Source organism: Rhea pennata, chromosome 4 (genome assembly GCF_028389875.1).
Source record: "Rhea pennata isolate bPtePen1 chromosome 4, bPtePen1.pri, whole genome shotgun sequence".
NCBI classification, from domain to species: domain Eukaryota; kingdom Metazoa; phylum Chordata; class Aves; order Rheiformes; family Rheidae; genus Rhea; species Rhea pennata.
The window spans coordinates 35244165-35268445 of NC_084666.1; the positions used below are offsets into that span (position 1 = coordinate 35244165).

Here is a 24281-nt window from a genome sequence, read left to right on the forward strand (position 1 = left end):
AAGAATCATAGGTCCACATACAAGTCTACAAATAAAAAGTAATTCCTCAAATAAATTGTTCATCAAGATCTAGTTGTTCAACACTGAAATCTGAAATTTGTAATAAATTGTGCATTTGTAGCTATTTCCTACAGATACTGTTTCCCACTGAAGTAAGAGGAGCCACTCCTATACTTTTAAAATTATAGGAATCACATCTTCTACAATCTGATGAAAAATAAGAACTATTTTTGGTTTGTGAGGAGTTGGTTGACAAGGTAAAAGTGATAACGGTACTTATCAGCAGTCATTCCACATTATTTACTGCTGGTATTATGAACAAGGATTCTTATTCAGCCTGCATGAAGCGGAGATGGAAAATTCCTTTGAGTGTCATGGTATCCAAAAGTCGATCTGAATGCTTGATTTTATTTGCAGAATCAGAACTTTTCTCTTCACACTGAATGCACCTTTTGGATGCCTACTTATGATTATCAGTTCAAGGCCTGAGCTGTGATAAATAAGGGAGATACTTCTACTGAAGAGATTACTATCTAAGCATACCAAATTATGGGCACAGCTAAATTGTCCAGGGAAACAAAGCTGATCAGTGACATAACTGGAAATGCTTTGTTTATCTACCAATTTTCAAACCTGGTGATTTTAATCTCTCTTTGGAGGAAGGAGCAAGGGGAACTTGCAAGCCTTTCTATATTGATGTAAGCCTGTTGAAAATAAGTTTTCTTCCTTCAATTATCTTTGGCAGACTGCTTAGAAGCCCTGCAGAGCATAAGTTAGTTGCTGTACCCATTCCCAAATCAGGCTGGCCTAAATATGCTCCTTGCAAAATCAGGGACGTCTTTTTTTCTTCTTCCTAGTCCATCCGTATAAAAACAAGGTAATTCCAGCCCTTACGTGTCATTCAAGAGTGTAGTACAAAATAGCACCAGTAGAGTAGCCATCTGAATAAATGTGTTGAAAGCAGCAGGCTATTGGCTGTAATGTACTTTCACACCCCACTCATAGTCACTTACAAGCAGTCACTTGGGAGCAGCAAATGCTCGCCTAGGGAAGTTGTGTAGTTTCAATAGTCAAGCATTTCCCCTAGGAGTATTCCAACTGCCTTTGGCCTTAGTACCAAAAACTACTGCAAGGACAAGTACAGAAACGAGCAAATTTCTGAGACTTCTAGAGAAACTTTAAATCCATGTTTCTGCTTCATGTCTTCATATTTCATTTACTCAGATATATATAAAGAAAAAATATATATATTTATACGCATATATGTATAAAGAAAATATTTATTAATGCAAATGTCCTGGTTAAGCACAGGCATTCAGGTCTCAGTTTCAACTGTTACTCTCTTTCCTTTTTCTAGAGAAAATTAAACCCATTTGGGTTTAATATTTCTTACTTCATGCAAATCCTTACCCTTCCTAAAAAGGGTATCCCTTATTTCCAGGCTAAGATTCACATTCCCTACCTAACCATCTATCATCCAGTTCTGATAGTCTTCCGCTGCTTTAAGTGATCAAACTACTATTATGTATCACACTTTTCAAGAAAACAACCCCTGGCAATTAGCATTGTATTATTTTGCAATTCCTACACAAGGTCTAAATCAGTTGACAATTTTTGATCATGGCTTTAATACTGTTTAGCCTCTACCAACCAATCAACCATTTCAGGAGAAGCCAGAAATGAACTGTATTTGAAAAAATTTCCAGCACTGCTTGTTTTCATAACAGGCTAGATATTGCAGCCCAGAGTTTAGGTGATAGGATGTTGGTTTGATTTAAATGATATTCACAGGGATGTTCTGAAGACTGCTACAGACTGCAGAACTGAGTCACTCCACAGAACCTCCCCAGAATACTGACAAGAAACCCACAATTCTGGAGGACTCTACAATGCGCCAAGCAAAATATTTTTTATTCTTCTTAGCAGATTCTACTTATAACTGTAGAAAGAACTTTACAAAGTTCTTTAGTTTAGCATCTCTGATTAATGCTCCCGCATACAACTGAATGCTTATTGTTGCTCACAACTGAACAGGTCACTGGACTAAACCAAGGTGAGCTGCAAAATCCTCACATTTCAGCCTCCTCCAGCAAATAACACACTTTTCCAAAGACATGGCTGCTATTCAACTCCAAAATGGCAAGATATTCAATACCCCCTTCAGGTTTATCAAAACTTGCCAATAAAGACAGAGCATAGCTTCTGCCTGCAGAAGATTTAGAGCTATCTGTAATGAATAAATACTGTGTTTGTTCTAAACAGTTGTCTGTTCTTGAAAGAGGAGCTTCTGCACCTTCAGCAGGTTATCATGATGTGTAATGCATGCATATATTAAATTAATTTAATCACAGGACTATTGGGAAAAGCACACAGAAATATAATCAGACTCTGAACTAGACATAAAACCAGAGACCTCTGAGCAAACACCAATGAAACAAAATCCTTTGGTGCCATGATGCCCAAATCGTTCAGAGCACCTCAATCTAGCTGAAGGTCCAAGCAACTGAGCTAAGGGAAGAAAGGGACTTTGAAAACAAGCAGGCTGTCACCTGCAGTGATGGAGACTGGTGAGGAAAAATAGCTTGAAACTTTACCTTCCAGTGACAGAATGCTTTGAAATGAGCTAAAATCCTGAACAGATCTAGGTAACATACACATAGGCTTCTGTTTCTCTCTCATACTTTTTCTCTCGTTTTATTTCTACTGCCACAAACCAAAGCTGCTCTGGATCCCCTTGGTCAGAGGCTGTAACAGTCAGGAAGAACAACAGGCAATTGTTCAAAGGCAGTTTGGTAAGCTGGGAAAAGATGCACAACTCATACACAGCGTACTGTCCAGAGCCTGGTCTAGAAGCGGAAGAGTCAAAGATATGTAGGAAACATCTTGGTATCTGGTGCGAAAGGACCAAACTAGTTATAACAGATAGCTACAGGCATAGTGCTGTAGGACAGTGTGAAAGCTAATGCTGCACAAGCAATCACACAAGCTAAAACAAAGGGAGCGCAGAGAAGATTGTGTTTTGTATTCTTCTAGGGAAGAAACCAGAGGAAAAAGAAACAGAAATGAAGTAGGAACAGTACAAAAATGACCAGCCCATAAATTCAGGCAAAGAAGGGAATCTAACTTTTTAAAGACTGAAAGAGCCAGAAATAAGTTTGTGGCCTGACGGCAGAAGCATAATTATACCTTCTCCCCAGATCAGGATCCAGTTAAAGCTCCTGTTTCTCTTTCAAGGTGAGTGGATGCCCTAGAGGTAAAAATGGACTGGAAGGCAGAGAAAGCCTAGAAGCCATTCCACAGAAGGAAAAGGTCCTTACAATAAAAGCACACAATACAGAAAGAATAACTCCTGAAGCAACAGAGTGGAGCAATCTAGTTTGGGTCCATCAGTTCAGCAGAGGCCAAAGTCAGAGAGGTGGAGTAGGATCTCTGAGGCAAAGCCACCTCTGCTGACCATAACACCAAACACACTAAATTTTTACAGCTCCATCTAATAGAACCAAAAAACATTCAGAATTCAGAGCGGCAAAGAGATCACATTACAGTTACACAGATGAGTTGGACGGTGTTTCTTAATACCACACAGAGAAGAAGGCGATGCAATACTGATTATTCTATTAAATATTAGTATGTCCACTTTCAAGCTAGAACATATTCCTTTAGACAACAGAACTAAGAGACAGGAGAAATGAATGAGGTTCAAGGTTTTATGTGGATATGTTATTTCTCAAATATGTTAAAAATGTGTCTTTTGATCATCTATGGTTATCTCGAAACCATATATATATATATATATATATATATATATATATATATATACATACATTTAATTGCACAGGAGGGTCAAGTTTAATAAACAAAGGATTCATGACACTCAAATTTCCTCAAATGACTCAAGTTACTTCTTCCTGTTCAAGGAGGCTGAAGATGCAGTCCTAGACATTATGTTAAAGATCTCTCACACACAGAAAGTATGTTTTCTCCCTCTTAAAATTCAATCTGCACATGGAGAGGAGAGAAGTATACAATGCTGGACAGCTATCCAGTTGATTTTATCCGTCTCCTCTGTGACTCAGCTTGGTAATCAAACTCCAGTAACGGTAGGGCAACACTGAGGCTGCATTTTATTGTTAAACTTTTGAGCACCAAAACATTTGCAATGAAATTTCATTGCAAAACGCAATAACGTAAAGTAATAACGTAATAACAAACTTTTCAGAGGGTAATCTTTAAATAAGCAGGCTATGGAATAACAGCTTTTACCACTACAGAGAGCTCCTCAGACATTCCTTTGTGCTGTGTATGCTAGACTGTTACTCTACACCACCCCCATCACAAACTGACACATTACCTCGAACACTAAGTACTTCAATTAAAATAGTTTGAGAAAGGCTACAGAGTTGGTTTTTATTTTCCAGAAAACTCAGTTCTGATAGCATTTAACAGCTGGATCAACTGCAGTGTGCAGATCACCTCTCCACTAAAAGAAAATCCAAGATTCTCTTTATTAAAAGAAAACAAAAAGCTTCTCACATCTAAAAAAAAAAAAAAACTATACGTATTATTTCACGTGACTTTTCAGAGTTCTCAATCCTGAGTTTCAGTATGTTTTATTCAGTAAATTTCAGGCAGTTTTATACGATGTCTTTATTTTCCCTTCAATTAAGTAACAATCTATCAAAAAGTTAAGCGTATTTCCTCTCATTTTCAGTAACATGCATAAAATTTATTGGATTCAAACTTTTCAACATCTCTTTTCATGCAAGGTCAAAGCTCTACATTGTTGTAGTTTTCTTTTTCAGTGCTTTTTCTCCGAGTCAGTCCTCCACTGGGAAATTAATATTCAGCATGAACAATGAACTCCTTGCATGGCCTTTGAACCTAGTGGTTGCTAGGAGGCCTAAAGAAACCCTGGATTACGGCAGATTTAATAGCATGTATCTAGAGATTATTCAACAGTAACACGTGCTATTTTCTAACATTTCCTGTGTTTTCCTTCCCTTACTTCCAACCCCCGATCTGTCACACAGTTTCCAAGTTTCACATAAATTCATTCTACAGTAATTTTCTACAATTATGGGCAGTTTGTTGCCAAAGTATTGAAAATGTGACTGCTAGGCATCAACGCCACCTCTTATCAAGAAGATACCAAACTGGTCCCTACTCAGTTTTACCAAAAAGTCTGCTTAAAAAAATCAGGTGGGCTTCACCACTCTAACATGAAAGTTGCACTTCCATTATGAATACGGTTCTACTTAAAGACTGTATTTTCCCCAAATAAGACACCGTGGCATTGACTACAGTACCATTACTAAAGATTTCTGTGCTGCTGGAAGAAATATACGTACACATGATTTTCCATGCCCAGTGCAGACATGCTCAAATATTAACGTTTCAAGCTTTTTAGGATCTTAGGAAAGACCACATGACTGTTTGCTTTATCGTATTTCCCTAAACCAAAATAACTGAGGCAAAAAGACAAGGTTTCTTTCCCATTCTCCCCCCACCCCGCAAACAACGCAGCATTTAATTAAAAGAGAACGACAACAATACTAATGGTGATGAGGTTAAACGGCTGGATAAACAGAATGCAGCACTCCGAAAAGCTAATGCGTTTCAAGACACTTTCTCTGGTAGAGCATTCTGGGTGACAAAGAATGTACTTGTATTCCTGATCCCCACAACTTCTATGCCAGAAGATTTCATACAGATTTCCTGTGAGGAAAAGAGCTTTCTTCAAATGGTGAGAAGTGTTCAGATACAGTAGCCATTCCTCCCAAAACTAATATTTAGAAAGGCAGTGGACAGGATCCTTTAAAAAAATAAATGAATGTGAAAACTATCCATCATGACAGGTAAAACTGCATTTCCAGTTAAAAGACTGCAGAGTATTTTTTAAACCTTTCTGATTTTAATTTTTGATGCATTATTCCCCTAACAACTTCAGTAGATTTCTCATACTAAATATGAGATTTTTCCTTCTTCTTCCATTGACACAATTTAAAGCTATGTCCCATGTATTCACAAACACAATGTTCTGGAGGGAGCAGAGATTACTTCAAAACATTTATACCTGATTTCAGATCTATGGGCCCCAACAGACACAGGTATCTACTGTAAAATGCAGAGTGACTCTGAAGATGGCTCGTGTTTCAGCACCTCGTTGGATTGTACCAGTCCTGCCAAGATAAAGCTTTTACAGAGCCAGATTGTTTCCCTGAAGAATTAAAAACAAGCAAAAACCACACTACACTTGGCACAAAATGCTCATGTGAGCTACCTCTCTTTTAAATACGGGTTTCCACACCCCTAAAAGAAAGGCCTGAAAGTACCGACTTCAACAAAATTGACACAGCATTTCCTACAGGAGGAGTATCAGAACATTCATACAGAATAACAGGAACCTTTGCATTACGATCAGATTTGGCCTTCTATTCGCTTTCAGAATCTGCAGCACCAACAAAAATCAACAAAACAAAAAACCCAACAACCACTCCAGTTTTCTTCAGCTGTTCAAGCATAAATTATACTTGTCATTTCCTCTCAATATGTGGCTCCACAGGGAAGAGAAAAATCAAAGCGACTATTGCCAAAATAGCACAATATTCTTACACAAGCAGATTTTTCAATAAAATGCGTATTACCTCCCTCATGCTTGCAGGTTAATGAAAGAACGGTCACAAGACATTTTAAAAACATGAGAAACCGATTCTGCCTGAAGAGACATGTTTATTAGGTACAGAGACAGTAAAGTGAGCATGTAACTGACAGCCACAAGCGCTGGCTCAACCTTTGCAGCAGAGATGGGGGAGACTGGAAACGTTTTCAGTTATGCATAATAAATACCTTCATTTTCTCCCTCTCCCTCTTTTTCTCCTTTAAAGGAATCTGCCTACTCAACCTAAATTAAGCCTTAGAGGGAAATCGTGCCTTTATGATAAATTGGAATTTGACATCACAGTAATGAAATGCTGTATGTCCAACCATCACAATCGCCAGGCAGAACAACAAAGGTTTCCAGGATTTTCTGCCTTGTCCCCCTTGCCATCAGCATTTACCCAAACACTATTTCTGGGGTTTATGAAGGGTCCAAATTCCAGAGCCATTAAGATAAATTTCAGGATGAAGAGGATGCCATTAACATTACTGAGGCTTTCCATAAATGCACCAATACTTGTTTCAGGCCAAGCCTCTCCCTTATGCCTGCCTTCTCCTGTGCTGTTTTTTGTTTTGTTTGTGCTCTCTCTTCCCTACGCACAAACACGTTGGTGCAGTGTCCATTATTTCTACGCAGCCTCCCTTGAAAGCAGTGAACACATTAATATACATGCACGAGTGTTCTCCCTCATATACACAGGTCTGTTCTCCTTCCACATCTCAAATAATGAATGCAAACGTGTTTATAGCCCTTTCCACCACAAACACGCTTTGCCATTGCGGAAACAGGCAGTTGAAATCCAAAGAGCCCGCAACCAGGCGAGAGCATTTGCAATTACAGGTGATCCTTTTTCCTTCCAAAATGGAAATGCACGAAAGCCAAGCGAGTTAGTTCGAGTGAACTGAATAAAAAAACAGAACGTGTGGGGCAGCAGCAAATATTCAGCACACGCTTCTCGGCACAAAAGGAGCAAAGGGCTCCGCGCTCCGTGCTCCCAGTCATTTTTATCTGCCCTTCCACGACAGAGAGATGCGACCATTCCTTTCATGCATTTATTTCACTTGACTAACAGATTTTAAACACCATATTGCAAGGGCCTTGCTATGAATCTTGCTGAGGTACAAAATGGTGGATGTGTGCTGCTTTTTTTTTTTTTTTTTTTTGCATTATTCATAACAACTTACACTCTGGGTCGCGGGCTCCCCTCCGTACCTACCACCACAGCCTTCCCCATGCCACACGCGTCCCGCACCGGCCTCCTCCCAATAAAGCGCTCCACACACACACACACAAATTATGTTACAAACCTGATGTCATGTAGCCCCGTGATGCCTGGGAAATAAAAGCTGGTGGGAAGTGTTTGTGCAGCCGGTAGTCCTTCTCGCTGCGGGACCTCATGCGGTCCGAGGCCCGGTCGGAGAAGTCGGAGCTAGGCCAGGCCCGCCGCAAGGTCGTGCTCCGCGTCTTCTTCATCCTGAGGACACCTGAGCCTAGTGGTCCCACAGCGACGCGGGCCGGGCCCTGCGGCTCGGCGGATGCGCGCGGCCTGGCATCAGCCTAGCGCGGGCACCGCTGGGCCGCAACCTGCCCGCATCTCGCCGCTACCTCTTCTAGGGCACGAGCTGCAGGTCCCTTCCTTTCCTTTTTCCTTTTTTTTTTTTTTCCCCTCGAATGATCCAATTTTACACACGTCCCACAATGCATTACACTTCATTTGCAATCAGTCCAGCTTATAGCTTCCAGATTCATGCGGAGGAAAGGCACATTATGTGGCTTCTCAGGCAAAAAAAGCGGGGCGGGCGGGCGGGCGGGGGATTTGCAGCGTGCAAGCTCCGCGATCCCGAACAATAGCCCGATTCAGGCGGGCAGCGCTTCGCCAGCCGCGACCCGCCGCACAAAAGACCCAAACAAATTAGGGAAGGACGGAAAAAAAATAAAAAAAGAGGAAGAAAAAAGGGGGGAAAAAAACACGGCCCCCGGTGGCGACCCCGGCGCGCTGCGAGAGGCGGCGGCAGCGCCGGCCCCGCGGCTGCGGCAGGAGGAGGAGGAGGAGAAGGAGAAGGAGGAGGAGGAGGAGGAGGGCGCGCAGGCGGCCCCGGCGGCGCCGCTCTCCGCCCGCCCGGCCCCGGCGCAGCCCCCTCAGGCCCGCGGCGCTGGGGCGGCCGGCAGCGGCCCGCGGCTCCGCGGCGCCCCGCGCCTCGCCATGGCCGCCGGCTCCGCGCTAGGGGCGGCCGGCGCGGGAGGCCAGGCCGCCGCCGCCGCCGCCACCGCTCCGCCTCGGCGCGCCCCGCGCAGCTGCTGCAGCGCCGAGCGGCCGCCCCGGCTCATGGTGCGCGGGCAGAGCCGGCGGCGCCGCCCGCGATCGGCGCGCGGGGCATTTACATACAAAGCCGGGCGCTTTTCGGGCGGCCCGGCCCGGCCCCCTCCCGCCCCCGGGGCTCTGCGCCGCGGGGCACCCGCCGCCCCCGGCCCGGCCCGGCCCGGCCCGGCCCCCTCCCGCCCCCGGGGCTCTGCGCCGCGGGGCACCCGCCGCCCCCGGCCCGGCCCGGCCCGGCCCGGCCCCCTCCCGCCCCCGGGGCTCTGCGCCGCGGGGCACCCGCCGCCCCCAGCCCCGACCCCGGCCTGGCCCGGCCCGGCCGCCCCGCGGCGCCCTCAGCGGCGGCTGCAACCCCCCGGCCCAGTGAGCAGGGCTGCGCTCGCCTGAAGTACTTACATTTACTTTAAAAAAAAAATAACGTTTCTGAGCAGTGGGTTGCGTTGCGTTTTTTTTTTTTTTTTTTTTTTTTTTTTTAAAGGGGGAGGGGGAACTAATTTCAGCAGTAATTTGAACGCGGGAAGGCTGGCAGCCCTTGCCAACCGGCAGGGCCGCCGCGGCCGCCGCCTCGGCCCTCGTCACCTAGGTCTTCGTTTGCAGCCATCCCTTTGGCGCTGATAGAAATCAGGCGGACGAAGCCTGTTAAGAACTTTGTAAATGAAATAGGATGGGATTCGCTCTCACGTTTCCTTCCAACTGCTTGAGAAGACATCAAGAGCCGGAAGTTTCCGTTGACACCTTTCCTTGGTGTATTGATAGCAACGGGAGAAACTAGGAAGAGCAAAAAACCTGGCCTAGAGCGCTCCACTAATAAAAATCTAAGATACTTTTCATGACGCAAACTTACTCATCTAGCAACTTACTCATCAACCCACACAAGGCTTATAATAGAGTGTGTTTTCATCCTCACACCAGAACACCGTAAGGAGAACTTCTAAAATCGTTCAACTTTCCCAGTCTGAGACTGAGGTTAGGTAGGTAGGTTAGCACGACTTAGCCAAGTGCAACCTGAAAAACCTGCGTTAAATGCAGGTGAAGGTCTAGCCAGAAGCATAACCTGCAATTCCACCATCCAAAAACTCAACTAATGGTGGCTGTGCATTTCCAGCTATAAAAAAGTGGTCAAGTGTAGACTGTAGCTGGCCAAGTCACATTAACCTATGTCTGAAGTAAACTCAACCTTTCTCCTAGTCTAGACACAGTCTTAGATATCAATCTGTTCCATTAAAAAAGACATGAGAAAAAGAGGCATAATCTGAGACAAGACAAATGGGAATAAGTAATGAGGGGAAAAAATGAGGTCAAGAAATAGAAATGCAGAATTGGGGGGGGGGCAAACAAGACCACGGTGATCCTCACTCTGGCTTTCTGCATAATTATATCCTGCTAAAGGTATTTGACTACAGATTTCAAGCTAGTCTAACAAGAAAGAAATGAAAAATCAGGGGACAGCTCCATCACAGACAGGACTGCGTGCCCAGCTGCGACTGACAGGTAACGCAAACGTAACCCAATTCTTTTCTAGCACTTTACTACAAAGTGGTGACAGTGCACAGAAATGTTTCAAAAAGTTTTAAATGATTTAATTTGTACCCTTGCAGGAATTGTCATGATAGCAATACAATATATAACATAGGTATCTTCTACTTACCCAGAGTAGGTATCAGACTTATTTATAGCCTTGGGGACACTTAAAATAGAATGCATTTTCATCTTCTTGTAATTTTCCTCAAATAATAATTTGCTACTAGTACAATTAAGTTATTTTCCTATTAAAATGAGTGAAGAGAAGGAAGTAATAAACGCATCAGGCAGAATCAACTTTCCCTTTCCAAATGTGGGGAGATTTGTTTAAAAACAATTTTGGAGGTCTCCTCTCAGTACTGACATGTATTAGTGTGGTCAGCCAAAGCCCCTTGTATCCAGTCCTCTCACAGTTACCTTTTAGGTTCAAGTTAAAGGAGTTTTCTAACATGGTATCTGAACGAGTTCTTCCCTTTAAAGAGAGGAATTCAGAGCAAGTTTCCTCCTGCTCTTGCATTGTTTGAAGTCAAGGGTTGTTACTGGGATGAATCAAATATATAATTAAAGACCGAGTTTAAGTTTTGGCTGCTTTCTTTGGGGGGAAAAATAGATAAAACTGTGAGTATAATTGTTTTTTGCTTCAGTGGCCAAACTGTAGTAATTTTCTTCAAATGAAATGAAAGCTAAAATTTGAGGGCTTTGAAAAAAAAACCCAGCATTTCATTCTTAGTGGGTTTTTTTTTTTTTTTTTTTTGGTAGAATACATGTCTGGATACATACAGATATATTGGAACAGAGTTGGAAAAGAAGAATTACCAACCATTAATGGCTCCTGATTTGTGAGCAGTAAGCCAGGTCCTTATAAATACAGTTTGAAATAAATAAATAAAAAAAAGCTGTTTAATTAGTTGGTTCTCACAGTTGGGGGAAGGGTCGTAATTTTCTTTGCCTGAAACAGTAGGAAATTTCTGCTTTAATTTACAAATATTTTGCCTGTCTGGGAAATGCATCTTCAGATAAAGAACTAAAACATTGGTGAAGTTTTGCCTCATTCTAAAAAGACAGATGGAAAGAGTAGTCTGATAGAGGTTACTAGGAACAGAGGAAAATACTGCTCCTAAGCAGGAACTATCTGATGGGATTCAGATGACTTCTTGTCAACCATGTAGAGAAAAAGGAGCTGGTTTCTGAAGTTTGCTTTTTATTTGCATTCCCTCCCCCTTCCTTTTAATTAAGGGAAAGTATTGATTCTGAGGGGTGTTTTTTTTTTTTTTTTTTTTTTTTTTTCCAGAGTCAGATAAAGTATTTCTTTTTATCATTTAGTGCTGGAAGTTCTACAGGTATCATCTCTTTCCTGAATCATTAGAGGGAGAGGTGAGGCTAGGTTGAATTAACCGTGGAGACCTTGGAAAAAATACCTGAACTAAACCAAAAATAAGCCTCTTGCCTCCCCTTTAGCCCAACAATTTCTGTAATTATCTGGAACCGACTATATAACAGTGGCCATTCCAAAGGCACTGGCTTAACATTACAAACTTGAAAAAACAGTCTTAGGTACGCTTAAGACATTGCAAAGTGTTTTTATGTATTCAGGCTTTTAATCAGCACCACTCTTCAGCTCAAATTCACAGGGAGCCTGAATACTTTTGGAGAAGCAATTCAAAATGTTAACCACTGAAAATCTTCTGTTACCTTTAAAAAACTGAATAAACAAGTATTACTAAGAATATCTATTGCATTTGATCTTCATAAACTCACTTATTAGTTCCTAAGCAGGCCTAGCCCCATTTTACTGATGCAGAAAAGACATCACTGGCCAGTATAGTAAATCAGTGTCAAATATGCTGTTAAAACTCGAGGGTCCCAGCTTCCATTTCACAGGCTATATTTTTCCTCAGTTAAAAAATAATACTTATATGGCAGGGTACAATATCATAAGGTATCTATCTATCTCTATCTATCCATACATATATATGTAAAAATGTGTGTGTGTGCGCCTATGCTTGTGCCTGTGTGCATATATGGTAACTGCTTCCATGTAATGTGGTATTTCAAGTTTCAGTCAGGGGCAACTTTTTTTATTCCTTACCACGACAAACAAGCTTCAGTGTAGGAGAGTAGCAGACTTCAATAGCAGAGTGGGTTGGTATTACCATGTCAGCTTGACTGGCTTGGGAACCAGCTACATGAGGTTTCCAAATTAAATAAGCAGTCAAGCCAAACAATAAAATAAAAATGACAAAATAATAGGACACACCTGGAAGAAAGCAGTCCCCTTCTTTGCTAAGGAAAGCTACAAACCTCAGCCAAAAAAAAATCACCATTTATAAAACTACGTATTCAAAGTCCGGTTTCTCCCTTACCCTGTCACTACCTTGCCCATTGCACGTAGTCAACTGGCTCCCTTGCAGGGAGGAAATTAAAATGGCTTTGCTTTATTGCCATCAGCTGAGGTGGTGTTTGACAAGTACACACAATCAAAAGAATCAACTTTGTCAGGACAGTGAATATTCAGCACAAAACCTTGTCACACCAGTCTCTGGGACTGCAGGTCTGTGATAAGATTCCTTTCACAGTTTCCAGCTTCAAAAACAAAGATGACAAACGGCATTTGTATTACTGTGACGCTGGGGAGACTTTGCCCGTGTGAAAGCTGTGATCACTAGCAGCCAGGTAAAACAGGGAGCAGGGTCATTTTTTGGCCTATGAAAACAAAAACGTCCAATTCTGAAATCATCCTAACCTCCTACATTATTTTTCTAAGACTAATTATTTCCAAAATGTTTAAAATCAGACAGTGGATAAGGGCTATTTTGCAAAGAGCCTCCAAGATGGGAGCTAGCTGCGCTCCCTTTCTTTTACAACTTGCTGGAAGAGGGAGACATCAGAGACATGGGGCAACATGAGGATGCTCTCCAGGCTGCTGTGGTCTTTTGTGTCCTCTTTAGGCTGCTCCTCTTTCTAGAGTAAACAAAAAAACCAAACAAACTAAAAAAAAAAAAAAAAAAAACATGCTGCAAAAGGAGGAAGTGGCTCAGCATATTAGCATGAAAAGCTTTCACATTAAGGTAGAGCAAAGATAGGAATGAGATGCTGCAACCTGCAGGGATGGAAAGGCAGGAGAAAGTGGGAGAGAGAGGGAAGAGAGGAATGAATAGAAAATAAGGGAAGCCACAAGAGGAAAAAGTCTGTCATACAAGCAATGGAAAGCAGTGAAAAGGAGGATGGAGAAGAGAAGTTTAATGAGAGGAGATGGAGGAGATGTAGAAATGTAAATAAGAGTTAGGGAAAAATATTAAATTCAGGTGTAACACTACAGGCCTTGGTGATACATGGTCTTATTAGATCTCCAATGCTACATAATAATCTGCCTGAGAAAAGACATTACCTGTGTTTCTAATGTTAAGAAATCCATTAAGGGGAAAAACTGTCCGCTACATAAACCACACGATTTTCATGTGTGCAGTACTTGTGCCAGTAGTATCAGGTAAAGTAAAAACACAGCAAAACTCATATTCTAAAAAAAGATGTTTCTGTGAAATCCCTTACTGATTAAGGAGGTCTAGCAACAGGCTACAACTGTCCTTGGCTTTAGGAAGTTCTAGTTTTCCTTTCCAGAGCATTGTAATTGGATACACTGGCAAAAACAAACCAGAAAACTCATGATGCAGCGTATCTTCTTTCACAGCTCTTGGACTTCCACCATTAACACCACTGATCTGTCACCTCTCACTAGTATTCATTGTTACTCAAATATGCAAGAGAAGCCAAGTACTTGTTATCCATGCTTGTGGCCCATGCTACAAAATAAGGCAGCTTCTTTTGATGGATTTATTGGATAGGAAGGACAGACAATCCTCAGATTGCTCAGACAATCCTCTCTTCTTGAAGATTGAGAAACTCAACCAAAAAGAGAGAAAAAATCCCAAAGTCAAAGGTGCAATTGAAAAAACTTCAAAATATAAGAAAGGAAAATATTTCAAAGCTTATCACAAGCAAGTTTTCAGTCTGACTCCAAAATGCTATCAGGTTATATTATACTATGGTAGTAATCCTGGCTTAATTACAGCACCTCTTAAGCCAGTTTCGGATCATATTTCTCTCAGTGTTATGTTTTGGGAATGTGTGATGACAGGAATGCAGTACTGCTGCTGCACACATGCTTGTAGCTCACTGATTCATTTTTCCATGTGCTGGCTTATACACTGTGGTATTTATTTTAACTTGCATGATTTTTAAGAAAAACTTGCCTCCTGTTACAAGAAGAAAGGCTCCCCTGTTTTTTTTTTTTTTTTTCAGTCCAGACCTTCTGATTGCATTTGTGCTTCCTCTGTACAAAAAACAAATGATGCAGAAGGCTTTTAATCTGGGCACCCAAGCCTACGTAAATATGTAGCAGTGTACCAAAACAAACAGACTGTAGGATACAGTCTTCTTTTGAGGCATGATTTTTCTCTCCTATTATCACTGATCCAAAATGTGTTATTTTAAAAGGATGTAAGATGGGATTACAACTCCTCAATGTACAAACCTAATGGGAAGAGGGAAGCCACAAATACTACACAGATTTTCAAACAGTCAAGCATTTATTAAACCCCTCATACATAATAAAGTTTGAAAACTTGGAAAAGTGGAGTTTCAGCAGCTCCATTCATTCATTGGCTGCTCTTACAAAGCATACAATAGTAAAAGATGTGCCAAAAATGTTGACCCCTCTTTCTTGTTTTCCACTGGTGTCACATATCATTAGTACCCTGGTATTTATGTAACATACTGATATATGGGGGCCAGCTGTATCATAAGTCAGAAAGACAGCCTATCCTTCTGGTTTGGGCAGTTAAAAAGTAGAGAGGGGAGGCCAAGTATCTAATATAGAACCTACCAGCAGCAAAAGCCATTATAAATTATGTTTTCAAAGACTAATACATGCATCTTTCTGTATCTCTCCCAACCCTTCCATAAAGCCCACGTTTCTGCCTTTTGCTTGTGTAACACCTCACAGGATTGCTAAGGTAGCACTCGGCACGGTCAGACCTTGGGCTCTGATTTGGGCTCCTCTGTGGTACAGAAACACAGACAAAAAGCAAATTCTGCACATCAGGTATGTACCTTTAAAGGAGAATCCATTGAGAAATAAAAGAAAGTTATAACAAGTGGGCATTATCTTGTAATAGCCACATTCCATGGCTGTTACATGTACATGGCTATTACATGTAATAACCATTACATTGCTATTATTGTTGGCTAGTAATAGCCATTACATGGCTATTATTTCTCAATATATTAATTTTAAATTCTTGTCTACAAGGATTACTTGCCGTACACAACACTGACCAAAACGCTGCAACCATGTTTGCAAAGGAGACAATAAAGATATTTGATGGACAGTCTTAAAAAATGAAGCAGCATACCAAGGGAACAAAATCCCAGCAGCTGCTATAACTCCACAGAGCATTTGCTCAACAATCCTGTACTAAGCTCTCTCTAAAAATTCTTGCTTATACAGCTGTGCAATATAGTGAGTATATTTTATAAATGTATATATACAGCATGCATAAGAGGCAGAGATCTTAAAAACCTTAGAAAAGTTGGGAAGCCTGAAAATAGACTACTCCACCCTTTGTAAAGAACCTCTTATCATGAATTTACTTCCATATGTGTGCAAAGTTCTGCCTATTTCAAATACACTTTCAAAATAGTGGTATAATACTGAAAACATATAGTCACACCCGTCAGTTTGAAGAGAATACAAGCAAGATACATACCCAAGAATGAAGAAGCACTGATTAACCAGCTCACAGTAAAGGTAGTTAATTACTTCTTGGATATTTTATTGCAGTCTTAGCTTAATAGCCTGTCTTGCTGGCATATAGCAGTATTTGGGGGGAAAAAAAATCTAGAGAAAGAAATACAGACAGAAATTAGGTGACTCCACACAGGCCTGATCCAAAGGTTTCTGAAAAATGATGGAAGAACTGTCAACCAGAATGTCCTCTGGACTAGACCACAGAGTTAGAGATTCAGTTTGCCCCCATGGAGGCAGTACTCATTAGTCACTCATTTTCAGTGAGGCATTGCAGCATCTCTGTTCAGGAGCACCTGCGACAAGGAAAGGTATACTCCTGGGGTGGTTATCATGCCTATTCCTGGTTACCATGTCTTGTTGTCACCTTCCACACAGCTTTTGAAGCCCTGACATTACTCACCCATATGTCCAGAGACAATTCCCCACTGCCGTGATGAAAGATTATGCAGGCACCACTTGTACTTGCCTCTCTGCAGAAGCTCTTCTGAGCATTCCTCCCCAGTGCATAGATTTTTATATTCAAATGAAGGAACAAGGAAGGGGCTTTCACAGCACTATGTGCCAAACTTCTACTATCACCTTACAGAGAACTTAAATTCTTCAGCTGAGGAATATTCCAGCAATAAAAGATAAAACAATTTTCGTTTTAGTAAGTTACAACCTACAGAACAGTGCAATCCATGAAAGCAAATGTATCAGCCACAGGGAGCATTGCTACTCTTTCTCTAATGCCTTCTCCATTACCAGGTGGTTGTTGCTTGCTTAATTTTTAATTCATTTGTTTTAAGTTATGAATAGAGACTTACATGCAGCAGAGCACTGTTACCTCCTGCATTTTCTAAAGATCAGTGCAAAATCTTTAACTCCTGCATGGAGCTAAGCAGAAGGGAGCAGCATCCAAGGTCTCAGCTTAGAGAAAAGCTTCTAATACAGCATTTGTGTGTCACACTGGATGTAAGTGCACTCTCTGGTGTGAACGTTTCAACCTACAGCCTTCCTACCAGCATCAAGGCTTAGAATAAGGAAAACATGCAGATGTTATGAAGAAACAGATACCTTATTACAAAGGAATATTACTTCAATAACTGAATTGAAATAGTGAAATTAAGAGAGCCCCAAATTTAAGAGTCTTGAATTAGAAAAGTAAAAAACCTTCCACTCTAGTTTAGAAGAGCATACTTTTCACTCCCATCACAAAAGAATACTTACTTCTTCTGAAGTATGTGAATGTCATTAGCATAGGATAAGGTTTTATTTCAAAACGCTTTTCATATTATAATGATTTTTTTTGTGACATGGAGAACCACTTAATATTTCTGCAAATCTAAAAAGAGTTTTTCGAAAGAACCAAACACCTCAAGTGAGATAATTTACATGAAAGTGATATATTTCTTAGTATTAGAATTCTATTTAAAAGAACTATGCACAAAATGAAGAGATGGAAAGTCTTTAGTCTTCATTAAGACTGATCACTATTGAGCTGAACTCAATACCTTTGCAAGCCAGCTGTCATAAATCTTGTTAGTTATGGTGCTCATCTCAGAAACTCTTGTAAGAAGTCACCAACTATGTTTGATTCTGTACATAAAACTCAAAAGTGCTCTTTACTTATCTCAGCAATCAACAAAAATTTACACCAAATATTTCTTAGGTTCTATGAAAAAACAAAGGAAACTCTATAAGTCAGTGCTCAGAGACTTGTCTTTGATCCTTGTCCTGATGGGAGAGACGTTGGGTAATCTTTCCATCTCCCAAACACAGCGAGATAGATCAGGTACATCCTGCAGTTTTCAGGAGATTTGTCGGAGCATACTACTAATGCCAAATCATTTATTCTTCCTTCCTCTCCAAAGACGGATCTATTGGAGATCTATTGGATCTATTTGGATCTATTATTCCAATTGATGGAACCAAGAGAAAATAAATAAAGACATCATGGACTGAAACAGTGGTAGACTATCTGAGAAGGCATTTAAGTGTCCTCAGGTTTCCAAGACATAAAAAGTTATAAAAACAAGTATAGCTTTTTATTGCCCACATTCCTGTGTCATTGCTGTGGTATTAAAAACAAAAACAAAAAACTATGGATTTCTACTCACCATATAGTAATTACTGAAATAACAAAGGATAAGAAAAAAAATATTTCCAGAGCCTGACACTATTACTGAACTGCCAATGAAAAAACTCCTGCTAACACCCCTTAAGTCTATCCCCCTGTGCTCCTAATCTGAACACAAAAGGTCGAGTTTAAAAAAACCCTGAGATTAAAACTGCCTGCAGTTTTCAGCTTCAGGCCAGCCATGACAATACTTTAAATCCTTGGCTACTTGCTTCATGAAGACACAGCCTACAGACAGTCCCCCAAAGTTCTTTGAAATGTTAAATACAGAGCAGGGGGTGGTCATAAAGGAAATATTCCTTATAAAAGAAATAGATTTAATATGCAGGCTTTCCATATTCATTTCTCACTTGCTTTGCTTTCAGCCACCACGTTCTCAATTCAGTATTGTCTAAAGCTCTTGAAATAAAATTCAGGAATGAAATTAAAAACACAAATTAGTGCTGAAAACAGCTGCCAATATATGCCTGTTTTACCTTTTAGCACTCATAAATCTCTCAAATGCATATTGTTTCCTACTTCTTATCTGGAAACACTAATTATTTACCTAATAAATGGTCCTATTGCAATTATCAAAACCCTAGCTACTTAAAAGTAATATATACATTTTATTCTATAATCTCTGTAGCCCCTACCCAGTTATTTCAATGCCAGCTAGCGTGGTTCCCTGCTGCACTGGAACCACAGCTATCTTTTTGCCAAGAGCTTTCCAATGCATACAAAAGGAAGTAGGACTGTGAGATCCGTTTTATCCCCTGTTACCCCATAGACTAACAAGCCTTTTCTCTACTGCATTTTTTCTTGACTAATACAGGAAATTATGGAGGAGGATGGGATTTTCAAGCTTAAGGTAGGAAAAGCCATCAGTTTAGCATATCAGCCTTGCACAAAGGTACTGTCAGCTGAAACTGTGACTGTTGTGTGCAGGGCAGGGGAGTAGGCAACACAAAATGGTTCCCAACCACTGATGCAGGCTCAAGCCTGAAGCAATGAGCAAAGCTTTGTGGTTCAACATATCAAGGAAATAATCACCAAGAATGAACCTTCAAAACAAATCTCATCCTCCTGAGGTAGGTCCCTAGGCAGCTACCCAAACACTGCCCACAGGGTGAATATTTAAAATCACTGTGGGTGGGTGATCAGGTTTTCTTGTTGACTTCCATTTCCCTAGAGCTAAACAGGATGGGAGGAGATTTATTTCTGGTCCCTGTCCCACTCTGAGCACTTAACGCCTCTCCTTCCTTGTTTAGGTATCTTGAGCTCAAAGAGGAGGGTAGGGGGAAACACTGGAAAAAAAGGAGTTTTGTATTCATTCTGAAGACTCGATTTTGCTTTGCTCTTCTTGTCGGGTCTTGCAAGCCCTGTTCATGTTAATTTCTGGCTAGATGCTCCACCAGATATCCCTGGAAAGCTCCCTGTCCAGGTTAACAGACCCTGCAACTGAGGAGGAACGTAAGTGAGGAAGGAGGTAGCTGCCCCAGTGATGTCCACAGGGTGAAGAGCAGCTTGACTCCAGTGTCAAGAGAGGGACCACAAAACTTGTCATTAGATGAGATGGTTGCTGGAGCACCAGCATAGGATGAGCGGTTAGCGATCCTGAATAACCAGGCTACTGCGTTTTGAAGTTATTCAAGCTGTTTGCGACTAAATGTAGCCCAGCCCACAAAAACTGTCATCACTGTGACTCCATGCATATCTGACAAGCTGCTCCCCTCTGCTTCTAGGTGCACAGAAGTATTATTTGGATATCTTCATGTGCTCAGGAAGAAAAGCATGTCCACAAATATGTTTCATCTACAGAGAAAGACTGAAGGGTTTTTTCAAGCTCAGGAATATCACATGCCATTGGCAAGGTGGGATGGGGGAGGAGGGAAGGTAAAGGAGGGTAAGCAGAAGTATTACTGCAGCTATGATTTTTTTTTTTTAATTTTATGATTAAACAACCATAGAAACCATGATTACAGGTCACAGACATCTTTTAAAACATGCCAAACTAGTACATAGAAGAATATGTCTCATTGATTTAGTCACACTGACTCAAGCCCTAGCTAGCTCGCAGCACAGGCAGTACTGGCACTCCACTGTTTAAAAAGACAGGCCTTTTGCAAGAGGCTTGGCCCAATCCTGAACATTTGACCAGTGACAGAATATAAAGATGGGGGAAATACTGTGAAGAAACAGGCACTATTGCATGTAGCCCTGGCAAAGAAGAAAGCTCCTGGTATTTAATCCTGACTCTTCCTGGCAGGATGCAAAGCAATGCAGTAGTGATTGCTGCTGGCCACGCAGGATGATGGGCTCCTCACCCAGAGAAAGCAAGCAAGAACAAGCTCCAGGTAGCTCTAACCTGCAGTGAGGCTGCAGTGGGTACATAGCCAAAAACTGTCCCTACTAGAGCCCTGGTAGGTAGGTAAGTTATCGTTAGGAGAGATTAGATCCATAGACTTTCCTAGGAGTCAGAGAGCAACAATTCATAAACACGGTTTATACTTGGCTTGGCTCACACTGCTTGTGATATGAACTACAGTCAGCTTGGTTTGCCCAAGAGAAAAAAAAATCCCTATGAAATAAAATTAGTAGTAACGCTCTCTGTCCTCAACTAAAGTTACCAATAACCTATTAGCTGTAAAATAATTTTGATTATTTTGATAGTAACATAAAAACGTTAACTCATATGTTTCTGATGAGAAGTCTTTTTGACATACTGCCAATTTTAATATACCATACATACCAATAACATTATAAGAACCATAATTTCTTCTTCAGAACTGTCGTATTTCCTCCACAACTAATTTTAATTTTTAGTACTACTTCCAGTTGCAGTGTAACCAGTTAAGGAAGTTTTCAACACATTTTACTTTTTGTTTTTTAAAGGAAGAAGAAACCCAAAAAGGAACACAGCTCTCTGAGCACACAACTACAATGATGCAAATTCCTATTTTAGCAAATTAAGATGTTGAGCAGGCTACTTCAAAAGTCACAAGATCTTGATTCAGAAGATGTCTGAATAAATTTCTATTCATCAGTGCCACTTCAGAAAACCACATTCTCCCTGATCACTAACAGTCTTAAAATTAGTGCCAAAATTGGGCATTTTCAGAACAAGCAGACTGAGAGAAGACATGGCTGGGAACAGAAATTTCGCCATATCTATCTTCTAATAACAGTATTCCACCAACCCAGGAGCAATCAGGTGAGTAATGCAAACCTAATTCGTAAAATAATCTTTAAGAAAAGATTATTCTTTTCCACCTGTGAAAAATCCCAGTGGTCAAAAAAGTAGAACAAATTCAAAGTACTTTAAACTATTTTTGCCCTCTCAAGGAAGAAAGGTGGTAAACTGCATGAGTCCTTTACAAAGCAAAATGTGTAGCTTTAGGGTCAGTTATGGAGAAATGGCCAGTAACAGGAATATAAATTGTTATGTCTACTACAAGTAGGAACATCTCCCAGATGATGGAGTCAATTCATCAGGTACCAAAAGCTCTCAGAAGAACTTAATAGTGTGCATCCACATTTGAACCTATTCCTGCAGAAGCAGGGTTCCACATTTAGAGAGAAGGGTAATTACTGTCTTTAGATTAAAAATAAGTAAATCTAGTAACAAAACAGTCATTCTGAAAAACTGCATACATCATGTTTATAATTTATTTACGTGTGAGCTCACAGTTTGTTTGGCTTTTTTTGGAAGTCAAAAAATACCTTTTTCTTCAGTAGCATGATTTTCATGACTAGAAACAACGTAACATCATCCAGGTAAAGAGGCATCATCCCCAAGGATGACTGCAACGATTGAGGTATCTTAAGATGTCAAGCTGAATCTCCTTCAGATACATTTTTGTACTCAAAAAGCAGGCAAGGAAAACAATGTTGCAAAGAGAAGCAGATGGCAAATGAGTTATCACTCTTGGTCTGATGACTTGTGTGGGCTAAACTTGTTTATTTACTCACATATTTGAAAAAAAAATCCTTATGTTAGCAGCAGCTACCTTATATGGTCCTCAGACCCCTGCAGCTATATAGCACGTACCACTACCTATGCACAACATTAAGGAATTACATAAATATCCTCAAACTACAATATGTTTTCCTACAATGGCAAAAATCACAGGTCACTCTTTCCCATGCTAGGGAGTTAAGTGACTGATATTTCTAAAGCTCTGGCTCAAAAAAGTTAACATGAGATCACAGAGCTGCTGCTGCCTTGCTCACCTACTTGGAGACAGGACCGAAGAAGTTCAGGTTCTTCAGGGCAGGGAAGTAAGAGGCAGCTGTGATTTCTGGCTATAACCTTCTGCTATTAACTATAACCATACACTGCCAGCAATGGCCAGCATCGTGCCTGTCCCTGAGGAGCTGAGCTAAGAGCATTTCCAGTCACAACTGAACTGGCTGGCCAGTTAGAAGGACAGGAGTCGCCTTCACGGGGATGCTCAGAGCCCCATGGTGGCAGTGGCTCCTGTTCCGTCCTGCCCAGGCTTTCAACCTGTGGGGAGCAGGGGAATACAAACTGCTGATGGAAGTAGATATACTCATTTTAAATAGGTTTGGGTTTGTCAATATGTTTTGTCAATATGTCAAAGGGTGTTGAAAAGAAACAACAAGTGTTGAAAGGTTTAAGCCATCGAGGGCCAAAGGACAAACACGTCAGAAGTGGATCACATTTTCAAAACAATCTTTGAGAAGAACATTTATTTCAAATAAATATTTCTTTGAAAGTTTCGGTGACTTCTTCAGATTGTTGCCTATCTTATCTTCCAGCACTCGTGACAAACAAACTCTGCCACTCTAATACTTCACCAGTTTTTCCTCTTCCGTTTCTCTTAGCATGCTTCTAAAATGAACAACTTCTTGTCATGTTAAAAACACTGTCATTTTGCGTGCAAGCATATGTTGTGTTCTTCGGTCAGAAACATTTTGAACAAAAAACTTTTGTAGGCTACTCTTGACTGAACTGTTGACACAAGCCCCACGCTAACCCTATACACTGCATCAGGAAAGTGCCATCATATGGCAGTGAACCAAAAAAAGCAGTTTGTGTGTCAGCGAGTTCTGTCATGTGAATCGTACTTGAAAATACGAATTCCTCTTAGACCATCTCATCCCCTCTTTACAACTGTGGTTACAATCTTTGCATTGCTGGGCATGTAAAAGTGATGCAGTCTTTCTGAGCACATGAACACCAATTCCATATAAGCAGAGTACTGAGAAAAGATTTCAGATATTTTAGCTGACAAATGTAGCTGCTAAAAATAAGGAAAGAAAGGTCACTGTGAGACCTGCTAACTCTCCAAAAATCACCCAAAAAATTCTTCTATCTGCAGTTATAATTCTGCTGCTGTTGTCAGTTATGGTTAATGACCACCCTTACTATTACAATGGCTATTGATAGTTACCAAAGAGCCTTGGTCTTCTGCACAAATAGTTTTACATTATTTTCCCACTAGCGTAAGTATCACCGTGTTCTTGCACGGAAACTGAAGTGACTAAAGGATTAAAAGTAGTTAGTATAGTTTTACTCATTGGCAACAGTACTGAAAGCAGATCAAGACATTTTTCAGGGTTCAGTAAATTCTCTGAATTAGCAGAATTTAACTGCACTGCCAAAGGTGCTTATTGGCGCCTCGGCACACCGGCATGCTCTGAAGGGAGGCACACAGGACGGCAGAACCGGCACATTACAGAGCGCATCCGCCGCCACGCTCACAAGTCTTTGGCAAGCAGGCACGGTACCGTGGAGGTTCAAGCCCAGGAAAAGGAAGCAGTAACAACGTGGGAAAGCAGGAGAGTGTTCACACTGACCGATCAACATCCGGCGCCAGAGAGCCCATGTCTGCACCACGGCAGCATCTTTGACTCT

General features: G+C 41.1%; 1 protein-coding gene across 3 annotated transcripts in view; it reads right to left on the minus strand.

Moving 5' to 3' along the window:
- Window positions 1–24281, minus strand: part of STOX2 (storkhead box 2) — a 141911-nt gene that overhangs the window by 63113 nt on the left and 54517 nt on the right. Inside the window, exon 1 of one of the 3 annotated variants that reach the window (XM_062575753.1) lies at window positions 7966–8286. The exons of the other annotated variants lie outside the window; for them this stretch is intronic. Coding sequence (XP_062431737.1) covers window positions 7966–8131 — 166 coding nt within the window. The 5' untranslated portion in view covers window positions 8132–8286. Of the gene's footprint in view, window positions 1–7965; window positions 8287–24281 lie in introns of those variants that run through there. 3 annotated transcript variants of the gene reach the window in all.